This window comes from Phycodurus eques, chromosome 23 (genome assembly GCF_024500275.1).
Source record: "Phycodurus eques isolate BA_2022a chromosome 23, UOR_Pequ_1.1, whole genome shotgun sequence".
Lineage (NCBI taxonomy): Eukaryota > Metazoa > Chordata > Actinopteri > Syngnathiformes > Syngnathidae > Phycodurus > Phycodurus eques.
In genome coordinates, this window is record NC_084547.1 from 4,048,055 (window position 1) to 4,063,214 (window position 15,160).

The window sequence follows — 15,160 nt, forward strand, 5'->3', positions numbered from 1 at the left end:
TTAAACAGAAGTAAAATGCGCAACGGGGTTGAGTTGGTTTGAGTGACACTCCATTATGCTGAGAACCTTGAAAAAAACAAAACAAAACAATACAGTACATACTTTATTTCTACCGATGTTCAGCGAACTTAGCTTGATGTCATTTCTGCTGAGTCCTTCAGCTCACTTTTTTTTCTCTTCCTCCAGATGGCTCGATTTTCATAACAGGCTCGCGTGTATGTTGCGAGTCAACTTTAGAGCGTAATTGCTACGATTTTCAAATACCTCTGTGATCGAACTAAATGTTTTGACAATGCAAAGGAGACATTTGAACAAAATGGTACCGAAAAAAGCCCATTTAAAACTCATTTTTGCCCACTCGGCAGAAGCGGACAATTCCGCGGGAAGAAGGAGAGCCTCGCACGCTGTAACCGTAGTCGCTGGCAAAGTTTTAATTGGGGGTGAAATGTGTGGCAGCTTGGCCTTTTTTGTGGGCGAGCCGCTGTGATGGGAATGCCCTTTTTGGCTTTGGTTGTGGTTCACCGGGGAAAGCTGAAGACGTTCGGATGCCGGCATGGCGCACGAGAGTTAATGTCCCCGTTTGGATGGTTGCCGCGCGGCAAAAGGAAAGCGTACCGTCGAGCGGGAAGCATCACCGCTGGTTAAAAATCACATTTTCGCCAGCTGCATTTTGTGCAGTTGAACAGCCCTATGACAATTCCCCAACAAATCAAATTTGTTTACGGGGGCATATTTTATATTCTATTGGAGCATTTGGCAGGATCAGTTTAGCCTGGGTTATTCGTGGAAGTTATGTGTATGTTGATGCGCACTTCCCGTGCATTTTTCAATCTCAAATGATCTCAAAAAGTAAGCTATTTATTTCAAGGGTAATGTTATAAAATGAGCTCGAAGTGATATTAAACTGTTTCGGTTCTTTGATTCTCGTCCTGCAACAGAATCCCGACCAGGACAGCTCAGTTGTATTTCACTTTTTAGCACAGCCCATTTGCATTTAACCTTTCAGATCTGTTTGTTTTTGAACTTTCGTGTGCAACGCATTTGAATCAAATCATGATTGATGTTTTTTTTTTTTTTTTTAAATTTTTTTTAATTAAGTGCAGTGTTAAAGTGCAGCAAGCAAGCCCGAGTGCAGTTCAGTTGTATTTAACGTTTTAGAAACAATACATTTCCATTTAATCTGTATTGAAAGTGTGAGTGTTAATGTTCAAACTTTGCATCATGTCAAGTGGCTTACAATAATATCCATTATACTTTTGTGGAATAAACCTGCTTTTTTTTTTAATGAACCCTTAGGCCTCGTATGCCGACGTATGTTAATGTTGGTCATGATAATGTTAATTGGAGCGCAGATTTTGATTTATTTATGTATTTATTTGTTTTTGAAGATTTGAGATCGACTCGTCAATTCTGGCTTTTTCGCGGCCCTCATTATTGTCATTATGGCGAATACCGTATTTCGCATCTGCTTTTTTTTTTTTTTCCTCGCGTCCCGCCAGGCAGCTTGCTCTACTTGACACAAATTTCACGCGTTTTCCCGTCTCGTGTATTATTCACGACGCGTCGCGCTCTCTCCGGCCAGAAGCCTCGCCCAAATAAACAGGCCGACGAGCAAACGCAATGAATTACTCATGCTTCATTAGCAATTAATGGCGCCTCGTTGTGCCCCTTCATTTCCAATTACGGAGCGCTCGGGGGACTGAACGTGTCTCGTTTCTTCTCGGCGCCGCCAGGGCAGCACCGCTCGCTCGGCCCCAACATCTCCAAAGTGCGGAGCCTGAAGCTGGACAGCAGCATCTGGAGCAATGAGCTCGTGGAGGTACGAACTCGAAGAACTTTCCATTTCTTCTAGCGCACTGTTCATGTTCAAACTGCACAATGTTACAGTGGCTTAGAGTTATATTAAATATACTTTTAGGCCTACTTGGCCCCTGTATTTTATTGTTGGTCATGGCGGTAGTTGGAGAGCTACTGTCAGTATTTTGTTTTGAGGTGGTACTTGATGTAACAAGTCTGAGGACCACTCACTGATTGAGAAGACAGTTTGGTTCATAAACATAAACGGATTCGTCTGTTGCTAATTTGGAACCAAACCCAAAGCATTTCGAGGAATAAGCGCAATAACGCCGCGTTCATCGTGACGTTCTTCACCCGCTCAGCTCTTCTTGGAAGTGGGGAACCAGAAGACCAACGGTTTCTGGGCCGCCAATCTCCCCCCGGAGGAAGAACTGCACGGCGGCGCTTCGGCCGAACGGCGCGCCACCTTCACCCGCAGGAAGTACCGGGAGAGGAAGTACCGACGCGTCCTCGAGGGACTTCACGACTCGGAGCGGCTCAACAAGGTTTTTTTTTTTCCCACCATTCATATGAGCTGTGTTATACTGACAAATTCGTGTGCAGGTGACTCACCTACTAGCTGACTTTACTGTAAATCGTTCGGGAAAACAGACCGTAACTGTGTGTAACTGGTCTCGACAGATTTGGATGGGATCCGCCGAGCGCAAGCGCTTGAAAATAGCCCTAAAAGATCACAGTGTACGTTAATAAATCACAACCAATGTATGTAAAAGATAAATCTCAGCGTTGCCAGCCAAGCTAATTTAACGGGACATCTCTTCTTAGTTGGCCGTCATATCTATTTAGCGCTCCACAAAAGCGTTCTCCTCGGGGAATCTTGGAGAGTACAAAGACTCCACCAAAGACTGTTTTGCATCCACGGGGTCCGCTTGGATAGCAGGTGACTGTTTCAAGTGTCACTTTCGAATCAAAAGAAATGGAAGTCATTTATGTCTAATTGCATCCGCGTGCCTCCGTAACATACGCCAGTAGTCCTTCAAGTTTTTTTTTTTTACACCAAGTGTCAAGTCCCACCATCATGACCAACACGTAAAATACAGTCGAGTAATAATAATTTGTTCGCATTAGTGTCAGCCTCTGTCGCATTATGCAGGCTGACCATTCAGGCTGCACCGAAATATATGAAAATGAACTCAAATGAAATAACGATTCAATTAAAATGTCATGGACATAAGTTAAACAGAAATTGCGCATCAATTAAAGTTGGATACAAAACTTCCCCAAAGATGAAATGCAAATCTATTGTACTGAAAAGATAACATTATATTAAAAATAAAAAAAGGTTGAAGTCACTGTTGCCCACTTTAAACATTTAATTTAGTGATCCTTTCACGTACCACGAGAGAGAACTCTCGTAGCACCGCATATCACTAGTCACGTAGAAAAATGACAAAAGGCTGTTAGCTTCATGCTAACATGTAACGCGAAACACTTATTGACAGGCTCATGGAAATAAGCACCGCCGTAATGGTGATCATAAACCTTGAAGTAATTGCTACTTTAACGCACTTGGAACGTCGTCTTCATTCTTCTGCACTGCAAGTCTTCTATTGGACCTCAGGGCTGCCCAGAATCCTGTGGCACAACGTGGTATTACGCTAAAGGCGTATGATTTAATTGGAACTTGCCTGTACAGTCAACTTTAAAAACTCATAAATAAAAATCTGAGCCTCGATGCAGCTGATATCGATACTACCGATTCATTGCCCAGTGCTGCAATACATTAATACTACTGATACAATTCAGGCCTGTTCAGGAAGTGGTCATCTGTGAGGACGCTGAGGATTGTCGAGTCTTTTCTTTCCCAATTTCCTCGTCGGACTGCTTTTTTCGCCCGCTTCCTCTCCTATTCCCACAGTCCCCATTAGAAGCTCATATCCCGGTGACCTCTTCCAAGTCTCGGCAGGCCGCGTGACCTAGAGAAGAAGGTGTCGAAGGACCTCCTTGTATCATTACGCACGCACGTACACACACACACACACACAAATCCCTCCAGTGACTGCAGTAATTGCTATGACACAGAAGGTCATTTTTTGCAAGGATGATACAGAATCAGGCCGGGCAGCGTCGGACGCACAAGCTGACCCTTGTGGCGTTTTACGCCAACTCTTGTGCAAAACACGCACTTTAACGTACAGCGATACCCCGATTCACGAGTGATAACCTAAGTTACGATTTTCGATCTACGAGCCGTCACTCGCTACATTTTTTTGCCTTATGTTGCGAGCGATGATTTAGTAAGAGTGCGCTAAATTAAACATAAAACAAAGACAATTACACGTGTATTTAACCAAACCACATAACTTTGCTTTACAAAGGTCTGCTAGCGTAATGCTGACACACAATGCAAAACCCCATCGATGGGCTAACGAAACTAGCATCGACATTGTCGTTGTCATAAAATAATAATAATCATATGTTTTATTTATTGGTGCCTTTCAAGCCACTCAAGGTCACGGTACAAACAGTGAAAAGAAATCAAACAATACGATAAATCAACCTTTCAACAACATTTCTTTTGAACACAAACGGTGCAGCAACATGTATACAGAGCATTTAACAATACTTACGTGGATACATTCTTTATGCTCTGCAAAAAAACGAACGGCAAAATGGCATTTCCGTTCACTTCAAAGGGGAAAAATGATTTGAGGTGTGACTAATTTGAATTAAGAGGCTGGTCACGGCACAAATTAAACTCCCACTGTACTTTGAGATGGCCTTTTGCAAATGCTTTGTCGTTATTTCAGGTGTTTTATCAATAAGCCCTTTGTACGCAGCCTCACTCCGGCGCCGATCGATGCCGCTTCCTTACTCGGGGGCCAGCTCGGATGAAAGGGAAAAGGTTGCCCGTTGAGATTCGGCGCGTCTGCCGGTGGATCCGCTTTGTCGCGGGTCATCGTCCGCGATGTCACGTCAATGGAGCGGATTGATGGGAAGGGACGGATGCGGAGGGGCGAATGTTTTCCTCGGTCACAGCGCATTCCCATCTCGCTTTTATCTCGACTTTATTCTCGTCTCTGCGACAGATGAACCCTTTTAACAAAGCGCTCGCCAACGCTTTGTGCTTATAAAAGTTTGTCTATCCGGAAAAAAACAATTACATGAGACAAAAGAATGTTTTTTTTTTTTTTTTTTTTTGTTTTTTTTTACTTTGTCTTCGCCCATCAGACACAGTATAGTTCGTTTGCAGATGGAAAATGGCAGAAAAAACGAAAGTATTCGCAGCACATCCATATGTGACAACCTTAATCTAAAGTGAAAATGGCTGAAAATGGTTTTTACTAACTCTCTCAAAGACTGGTTTGGGCAAGTTGTAGGTTACATTAATGGTGGGAATTTTTTTTGAATGATTTATCTTGTTCTCATTTTTATAACACGAAAACAAGAGCCAGGACTTGGTGTCGTCACATTTTTATCAGTCGATCCCAAAGTGACAAGTGGACGTGCGTGAATGAGCAAATTCACGGAGCAGCATGAATTTGATTTGTGTCAGAAAAATGATCGAGTATTATCTTCAACGTGCATTATTAAAGAAGTTTAAAACTGGCGTCCCAAGGGGAGGAGGTGGCAGGATGCAAGAAGTCCACTCGTGTGTCTCGTTTGATGTGCGTCCAGGCGCTGTGCGCCGCCGTGGTGTCGCCCGACGTGCTGAGGACCGTGGAGCTGGTGTTCAGCGGGGCAGATGTTATGTGCGCCACCGGGGACCCGACCTGCACCACGCCGTACCTCCTGGCCCAACGCGCCGGCCAAAGGCTGCAGATGGAGTTCCTGCATCAGAACAGGCTATTGGGTAAATACGATGCTGTCAGGCAGTCATCATGTTAAAACACATTCACTGCCATTGACGGCTTTAGAAGTCAAATATCCATGTTAACTGGGAAGGCTGGCTGTGAATGAGTTAAAGGACAAACTTCTGGCAACAAAAGTGAGCACACCCCTAAGGGAAAATGCCCCAACCTGGGCCCAGTGTCAATAGTTTGAGAGGCCGCAGTTACTTTACAACACTGCTTCATTGCCATGAGGTGCAATATTGAACTTTCACCAATGTTCCAAGAGCATTAACACCAAATCTTCTCCCTATTCGCACCTGATAGTCATCACTTGGGTTCAGCGAGTCGCAATTCAGCTCAGTTGTGACATTGTCGCCGCCCTAGCAGTGATGTGTTGCGTCAACATGTTTTAGAACTTCTGCCAGTAATTCTGTATTAGGTTAGTATCGAATGTAACGAAAGTCGCATTCCTCAAGATACCGCAAAATCCCATATTGTGCCCAAACAAACCTCCACGTTGAGCCTCTGCACTTTCCTGCCCCAGTGCTGTGGCTCATTTGTAGCCCACCCCACGGGCCTCGTTCTCACGTCTACACTTGCTCGCCCCGGAGCACCTTGGGATATAGTCAGGAGCGTGTTCATTTGCATATCCGTGTCCCGCTTAACGGCAAAAAGGGGCCGCCTGATGTCGTGTTTGGGAAACCTCTGGGGCGGCTTCAATGATGGCTCCATCCCTTATAGTCAAAAAGGCTTCCACTGTGGTGCTTGCTTGTATATTTTACAAACAAACAAACAGAAAAGGTTCAGGCTAGAGTAAAAAAAAAAAAATAATAAAATTCTCGCGCAAGGTGCAAAGTGAAGATGTTGTTTTATACACATCTCAAGAGCTCATGCGGCGGATCTATTTTGGCACGGCGAATGCGCGACCACGTTTGTTAATATCGACAGCGCGAACACAGTGATAGCTGTTGACAGACTGTGTGGCGCTCAGAGGGTGAGACAAAAATAATTTGAAAATCAAAAAAAAACAAATGTGGCGTAAAAGTCCGTCTTTGGAGTTGTCACAGCGTGGCTCTAAAGTAGTGACATTACTAGTGAGTCGAATATAAACGGGAATACGGACTTTTTTTTTTACAGTAGTTATTTGAAAATGTTTATTTTTTTTCATTGGCGGGACGTTGGTGGAGTGGTTAGTACGTTTGCCTCACACTTCTTAAAAGGCGCCACACGCCGATGTATGAATCTCCGGACACATAAATAATAATATTTACACCATTACTTAGTTTCAAGTCGTAGTGTGCACAAACCTTTCTTTTAGTGCTTATGGTTTTTTATTTTGAAGTCATAGTCCGCAACTGTTTGAGCATCCGGGTCTTTCTTTTCCTTCTATGTTATCATGACGACGCATGTAGCCAATTCTAGCCGCATTTATTCTGTGCGGCCCGATTCTTGCGCGGCGTCTTCATTGCCCCGCTCTCCGCCGCTTCCGGGGTAGCGCTTTGCGGCGGTTGCCACGGGCGACCAGATGGCTAATTGAGCACTCGATCATGTCACCTTCCCTTCACTGGGGACGCAGCCAATCAGCGCAGGCCAGACTCTTCCACCGACGCCCCCGCAGACATTGCAGTCCCATCTTAAGCGAGGCCCTCTTTAGTGGCCTGCGGGGGCTGTTTTGGAAGACTCGCGCACGACGCTTGTTACAGCACATACGCTGGCTTGTTTACATTCCCTTAACATGAATGTTTGGGAAGAAGTGCATGGATTTATGACATGTACGCTATTTTCACCAGATAATTTATGCTGCAATCTCCATAGATTTGGGAGCTAGTTATTATACACACAGTGTTGGAGAGACGACTTTGGTGAAAATGTAACCGTACTGTAATTAGTTCAATTACTTTCTCAAAGTAATATACAGTATCTAGTTGCATTTGATTAAGTTCTGATGGCTTTTCTTAATTTTAAATGAATGCAGCAACAGGACACTTTGATGTTTCCTCTAAAAATGGGGGTTAAAACCAGCGATAATTATTTTGGAACTAATCACACATTTGCTCTTTACCCAAATAATAAACTGATAAAAAAAACATGATGAACTGTAAATGCATCATAAAAAAATAGTTTCTTGCATGTGCGTGTGGAAAACAACATACCATGTTGACCTAATGACAAATTTAGACATTACTTTATATGGCAACCCAGATAAGTGAACATTCCCTATAAAGGTCCAAAATTATGAAGATGAAACTGTTCTAATGTCAGTTTTAGTTGTTTGTGTCCAAAAGTGTAACTATGAGTCTAACCTTTTCCAAATCTCTCACAAACTAATAGATACTAGTTTCGAGGTCCTATTTGGAAAACTAGGTCATGTTTGAGACTAGGCCAGAATGGGACATGACCAGAGTGCGCCAATTGAAGGAGGAAATGAAGGCGATCATTCCAATGTCTAACAACAATTGTAATCATGGAAATGGATATGTGTCATTACATTTTTTAATTACACCTTTTCGAACCAGTTTTATAATGTACAATTCCCTCATGCAAACGAGTCACTGCTCACCCCGTCCCCTGTATATTTTTGTGTGTATGCATGTATAAAAGAATGTGAATGGCCCATTTATATTCGAGGATCAATACTGGATTTCTCATTGTGATCTACTCCTCGAACAGTTTTCCCAAGACTTGACCCGCGGTCGGAGAAGTCATCCCCGTTCGAAGCGTCCCCCTTCATGGACGGCTTCCTCTACATCTCCCCGGGCCACGGCAGGACGCCTCCGGATCGGCGCAAAGGAGACGGTGAGTGCCCGCGCGCCGCGGCGGGCCGACAAGGCCCATCAATCCGTCGGCCGGGCACCGATGAAGTACGCGTTCGTCAGGGGTCCGCTGCAGTTAAGCACTCATCGATCAATCTGCGTCAGCACGTCAGCTGTCAGACTGGCGAATCGTTTAATCCTGACACCAAACACTCGGGTCACAACAATCAATGCATGTGCTGTGGAACTCAAACAGAAGCTGGCTACGCTTATAGATGGCGGCCATTTTTGGCGATACCAAGGTAATAAAGGGAACCTCGATTTATCGCAATCCGGAAAATTGGCACAGTTTTACCCCTCCCACACACTTTAAACTCATTTGAATGTATTAAAAGATGTTTTAAAGTCATCCTTAGCGCCTGTTCTAACACTCTCGCTGTCAAGAAATGAGAGATTATCGGATAACCTCACTTTGAGGAAACGAAGACTCTCTCACGCCAGTAGAAAGAGAGTTTTCAAACAACTACTTTAACACACACGGAGCAGCAACACCGACAAAGACCTCAGCGCTGTTGTGGCACAACGTTGTACTACTCTTGAAGGCGCGCAACTGTAAGTTCGGACTTACCTGTAAACTTTACAAGCCTATTAAAAAGGATTGATGAAAAATCTGCTATATGGCAGGAGTTGACTGAGGATAACCTTGAGCCACAAAAGGCTACAGTACTTCCCCAACGTTTCCCTTCTGAAGGTAGTTAAAAATTCCGCATCAGACTGCACTTGACTCGCAGCTCCCTCAGCCGCTGCACTTCCTACTCCGCGGTGGTCCCACCTTTCCAAACAGCTGGAGTGTCCCTGGGGCCCACGGGTAATTGGGAGAGGGAGCCGTCTTGGATGCTGCCCTCGGGGACGGAGCGTGCGGGTGGGTTCGGTGGTTAAGGGGGAGACGTGTGGGGAAAAACGGAGGTGTCTTTTAGGGAAGAAGAACAGGGACAACAACATCTTATACGTGCAGTGTGTCTGAACATTGGCTGTGGAGGGAGACAATCATTCACTCATCGCCTACTCCTTAATCACGACATAGTGGACTCTATATTTGACTTATCAGTCAAGTGATAAATTGCGTTCCAAGACTAATTGCGCACGTCGTTAATTACGGCATCGCTGTCGCACAGTTCCAAAATTTACCGTCTGTAACGCGTATTGTACAAATAAACACTTTCTTATGACATGGTAATCTTTTAAGCTGAGTGTATTTTCCACGGATAGGAACAAAATGCTTTATGTCCGTCCGTGCTGTGATTAAAGATAATTTTCGAGCCTCGTCTCATGAATTTATCTCGTGCTTGAAAATCAAATAATAAACCCCCGGGAATGGGAAAGCATTTTACTGTCAATGGGATTTATTGTTTTTCTAGTCGCCATCAGTTGTTCACTACTTTTCAAGATGCATTGTGGGATACATTGAACTTCGGTTTTCATGTTGAAACCGTTCCAGAACATCCGACTGAAATGGAATTGTATGAAAACCAAAGCAATATATCGGAAAAATATGAATCCAATTAAATCCCGTTCCAGAAACTGACAACTATTCACAAAGAATGCATTTCACAGAGAATAACTATAGTTTTACAAACAGAAAATGGTTTAAAATAAATATAAATAACTCGTGAATTGAATAAATAAATCACTTTTACACTTATTAAAACTCTTGATGGCGTACGGAAGATGACAAGGTGGAAGAGAGAGGAGCCATTTTTATACTTTGCTATGAGTTCTTTCTTGAATTCTATAGTTGTTTCTCTTATTCTATATCAAATGGCTGGCACTCAGAATATTCTGTTGTACAGTATAAAAGGTGGTCTAAAAGACGGCAAGGGGTATTCCACAATGCGCGCGTTTCTCAACAACAACTGTCCCGGTCTCCTCGGCAAAATTTGGGCAAGTTGGGGCAACATGGGCACAACGCATCCTGTACTTCGATGAGAAACAACGGCCGACTGAGTCATGAGTGCATGGCATGACCCGTTGATTCTGGGAAATGGATGGCAGAGTCACGTGCTGTTTTTGCACGAACATTTTTGAAAACCGTTGTCGTCGTTGAACAGACGTATAGCGAGGGTTCACTGGGAGTTTGGGCTGTAATTTTGGCTCGGCCTTGCAATCCCTTCATCGTCTCCAATTTCATTTCAAGCTCGCTGACAAGCTGTCCTGTCGATGCTGATAACGAGATTGGCGGATGATTGGCAGGAGGGGGCGGGTGGGTAAGGAGTGGGATTTGGTGTCGTCTGTTTTTCTAATGAGCACTGACGCGAAGTTGGTGCCGGTCAATTCCAGTTTGGTCTGGACCCAATTGGACGGCAAACTTGGCAGTAAAAAGCTTTATTCTTAAATGTTGATGAACAACGGGTGGGTTTAATGGCCGTATTGATTGCGCCGATCAGTCTCATCAGCAGACTCAGTTTGCACACTTAAGCATTTATCGCAAGTCACAAAGTGAGAGATTAACCCGAATAGATGTTCATGTTGTAAAAATTCCAACGGGAGCCTCCCATCTTCTCGCGCGAGCTAATTGGCCCATTTCGGAGGCGAGCAACACACAGATTTCATCTGTGGTGGGCGAGTCGGGCGGACCCCCGTGGAGAGCGGATCGGCCGCGGGGGTCTTTGCTGCGTGGAAGGGGAACAGCTGCTTGATTCCAAATCAAGTGTATTATTCCCACTCTTGTGCCGTTGTACAAAGCCGCTGGCATCCCATGATAGAAATCGGGAATAAAGCCTTTATTTTTATTTTTATGCCAGTATAACACTTGGACACGCATACCGATTTTTTTAACATCTTAGCCGATTTTTAAAATGTGAGTAACCCCACACAGGCTGAGAAAGAAATTGCCGTGTGCGCTCACTGCTCCAGGTGACCAACCAACACAGCAGACCGCACAAATAAGGTTGTCTGTCGTAGTACCAAGATTGACCTGTGAGAGGCAATGTGGTGCCACAGGGATTCTGGACTGAAGAAATACTAAGAGAGAAGAAGAAATAGAAGAAGCTAGGCTAAATGTTAGCTTGCCAACTCTTCTCTTTGCCATTTGTATTGTGCACAATGATTTGGTAGACATGTACAATCTCTCAACTAGTAGCTCATCCTTTTGTGATCGTCAATATTGAACAGGTTTAACATATACAATTGTCGGCCCGATCACTTTCCTATCAGAAAAATCGCTTTCACACGGTCGTCTAAATAATAATCAATAAATCATTTTTGAGAGGCATTTTATTATCCGGCCTTCGCTTACTTTAATCAGAGGAGAGGGGGAAAAAAAATGCTCAAACTCGGCCCGATTATCGTTGTGTACCCTGCTTCACATTAACGATTGTCAAGAGCGACCCTTTTCCGAGAAGTCCTGAGAGGAAAAATCACTCTTAACACAGCCCATGCCACAGGATAATTGGTCAGTGTAATCTTTAAGAGGCATCCAATAATTGAGTCTTTGCTGACTTTGATTGAAAGAGAGGAAAAACGCTCAGATTAGGCCCGATTATCATTGCGTGTCCACCCCCTTAATATTTGGGATTGTTGGTCACGACCATTTTCGGAGCCGAGCGGGCATGAAAAATCACTCTTAACACACCCCATGCCCCACACCTCACGATAATCTTTCAGAGACATCCGATAATCCGGCCTGAAAATTCGCATTTTCGGCTTGATGTCGGAATGCGTGAACGTGGATTAAGGCTGCCATTTTTGTCCTCGCTTCACCGACCCTCTTGCCAACACAAGAATTCATACATAATTTAAAGTCCTTAATAAGACGAGGCAGAGCTGTTGGGAAATCAAGCGCGCCTCTTAAGACGACCACGGCGTGAGACTTGTGATTATTACAAATTTGGTTATTAGAACGGGGACAGAGGGAGCCAAGTGGAAATGCGTGCGGAACGAGCACTTCGAGACGTCCTCCCGAGCAAGAAGGCGGACGTGACATTTTTTGTTAAAGCGCAACAATCCGGGAACACATTTGCGCAGAAGCGCGTCGTCAACGGCGACGGCTTTAAATATCGCACTCCTGCTCTGCGGGCTGCACGGCTGGTTGCGCCTCGAGATGATGAATCTTTAGCGGCTGCTATTAGCGTTTTATTCTCAAAGAGGAACGGTCTTTCCCCCCCTCCCCCCATTTTGAAAGCCTCACAGCAAGTAGCCATGTCACAGTTGTAAATTGTGATGTATTTTTCAGATTAAATATGGTAGGTCAAGAGGAAAAAGATGTATATATTTTTTTAAAAAGTACAATATTTTTTTTTAAAAAAAGTACTATATTTAGGAAGTAAAAAGTCCTATTTTTTCGAGAACAAGAGTCAGATATTCTCAAATGTAGTCTTAATATTATGCGAATAGTCATATATTTGTGAAACTGTTTTATATTTTGGAGACGAATGTTACTAGAATGTGTTTTCAAGATCAAAGTTGTAGTATGCAGAGAATAAAGTTGTCGGGTTTTTGAGAAAAACGTATATTTTCAAAATCAAAAGTGACATGTTCTCCGTGCTGCACGGCTGTTTGCTCCTCGAGATGATGAATCTTTAGCGGCTGCTGGTAGCGTTTTATTCTCAGAGAAGAACTGATTTTGTTTGTTTGTTAGTTATTTATTATTTATTTTTTTTCCTTTTCTTTTGAAAGCCCGCAGCGAGTAGCCATGTTGCCTTTTTAAAATCTGTCCTATTTCGACACAAAACCGGGGGAAAAAAGCCACACGGAGAGGCAGTGCAAGGGTGAATGGCGTCCTTGTGTTTCTCACATCCTTTTCCTTGAAAAAGCCCGTTGCAGGCACTTTTATTGGGACGCCATCCGCTTCTTCACAAGCGTCGCGCACAGTTGGCGGAAGAATTAGCATATTCATGAGATGAATACAGTGGAAACTTTGGGGCGACGGGTGGCGCGCCGGGTTTGTTTTTCTCTGTGTGAGCGTGTTTGTTTGCAGCACAACAAAGTAAGAAAGAAACAGATGGCACAGTGACTTTGAAAATCCAAAATTAGGTATGTTTGCATGAACTTCATTCTCATTGGATGTGTAATTCGCCCAGTCAGAGGGTCGTGAAAGACAATGTGGTTTTGATATAGAGGAGTGGTGGAATCAAGCGCCATCGATTCAAAAGTGCTTTTTTTTTTTTTTTTGGTGGTGGTGGGTTTGAAAATTTACATTTTCATTTGAAAAGTAGAGCACAACAATCCTAAATTTAGGAAGGAGTATGAGATTAGAGTCATGAGCTCCGATCTTCTGTAGATGCCACAAGATGGTGGCAAAGCATTTAAACCGAAGACTGGTTCTTGCCTGGATTTATTTACACCAACACCATGCATCTAGCATGTAGACAATCATAAACCCATGTCACATAAATAACTATTTTCACTATTTAAATTGTTCAACACAAACAAACCACATTCATATGAGGCTCATTCATAGTATTAGCGAGCATACGCTCAATTTAGCGCATAACCGACATGAAGCTTAGTTCATGTTTGAGCAGCTATCAGTGAGCTAAATTGTGTCATCAGCAAATTTTGCTTGTCTTTGTGATTTTTTTTTTTTTCTTCAAAGTTACATGTGGCATGATTTATGGATATGGATAAGATCTTTTTTCTCGGAACGTTACAACAATCTCATAAACACGCAACTGTTTTTCTGAAAAATATACAACCTTTCATCGAAAGAATGTTACAACGTTAATATTGAAAATATATATATATATTTTCAAATATAAACAAATTCAGCATTACTTTTTTCTCGTACATAATAATAATAATAATACATTTTTTCCCTCAAAAATGTTCCTTTCTTTTCTCGGAATCAACAACTTTTCTCCCATATTATTATGTCATTAATCTTAAATATATAAACTATCTCAAAAGTATACCACTTTTTATGTGGTAAAGTACAAAAAAAAAAAAGACCTGTAAATATACTACCTAAAAATATCTTTTTGCTGCTGAACTATGTTTTGTTTCTGTCGACTGGGCGTAGGTTTAACAAGCTGTGGCTTTGCCCTCCACCGTTTCGGTCGGCTTTGTCCTCGTTGGTTTTCGGAAGTACGCAATTGATTGACTGAATTCTAATCAAATAAACCCAGCGATCTATCGAAACGAAAACGCTCTCTCAAATGTATTCTTGCGATTCTGTTTTTGCAGACACGGCACGTCGCTGGTGCACGCTGGAGGGCGGCTTCTTGACGTACTACGAGAGCACGCAGAGTCCGACGCCGGTGGGCCGGGTAGCCGTCGCCGACGTGGTCAGCCTGGCCATCAGCAACGCCGAGACGATGACTGGAGCAGGGTACGAGCGAATCAACCAATTATTTAATCATATGAAATATTTCAAAGTAATATTTTTTAATGTTACAAATCTTTTATTTATTATTTTCAGTAAACCAATCTACTCATGATTTGAGATAAGGGCTGCAACAAATGATTATCTGTTGATTATTTTTTTCGATCAAACAGACACATTTTTATTTTAGTTTGTATTTCCACCCCTTTATTCAAAAACAGGAAATTATCTTGCACCATATATAAAAGTTTATTTTAGTACTCGAAAAATTGCCATGCTCATTTTCGATGGCATCCTTTAACTGTAATTATTTAACACAATTTTAAAAATGTAAAATCTACCTGTAACATTCAATGAAAGAAATGGAGATAAATATTTAAAAAGAGAATAGAAGCATTTTAATCAAAAAATGCTAAATGAATGCAACAGGACTGATCATTTCAATTCTCAGCAGGCCC

The 15,160-nt window shown here is 42.9% G+C and overlaps 1 protein-coding gene across 1 annotated transcript in view; it reads left to right on the plus strand.

The window, feature by feature from the left end:
* The window catches only part of arap2 (ArfGAP with RhoGAP domain, ankyrin repeat and PH domain 2), a 59,131-nt gene that overhangs the window by 28,275 nt on the left and 15,696 nt on the right, over positions 1-15,160 (plus strand). The window contains exons 12-16 of the mRNA XM_061669434.1: positions 1,734-1,819; positions 2,160-2,342; positions 5,476-5,650; positions 8,301-8,426; positions 14,564-14,708. Of these exons, the coding sequence (XP_061525418.1) occupies positions 1,734-1,819; positions 2,160-2,342; positions 5,476-5,650; positions 8,301-8,426; positions 14,564-14,708 (715 nt within the window). The remainder of the gene's footprint in view (positions 1-1,733; positions 1,820-2,159; positions 2,343-5,475; positions 5,651-8,300; positions 8,427-14,563; positions 14,709-15,160) is intronic.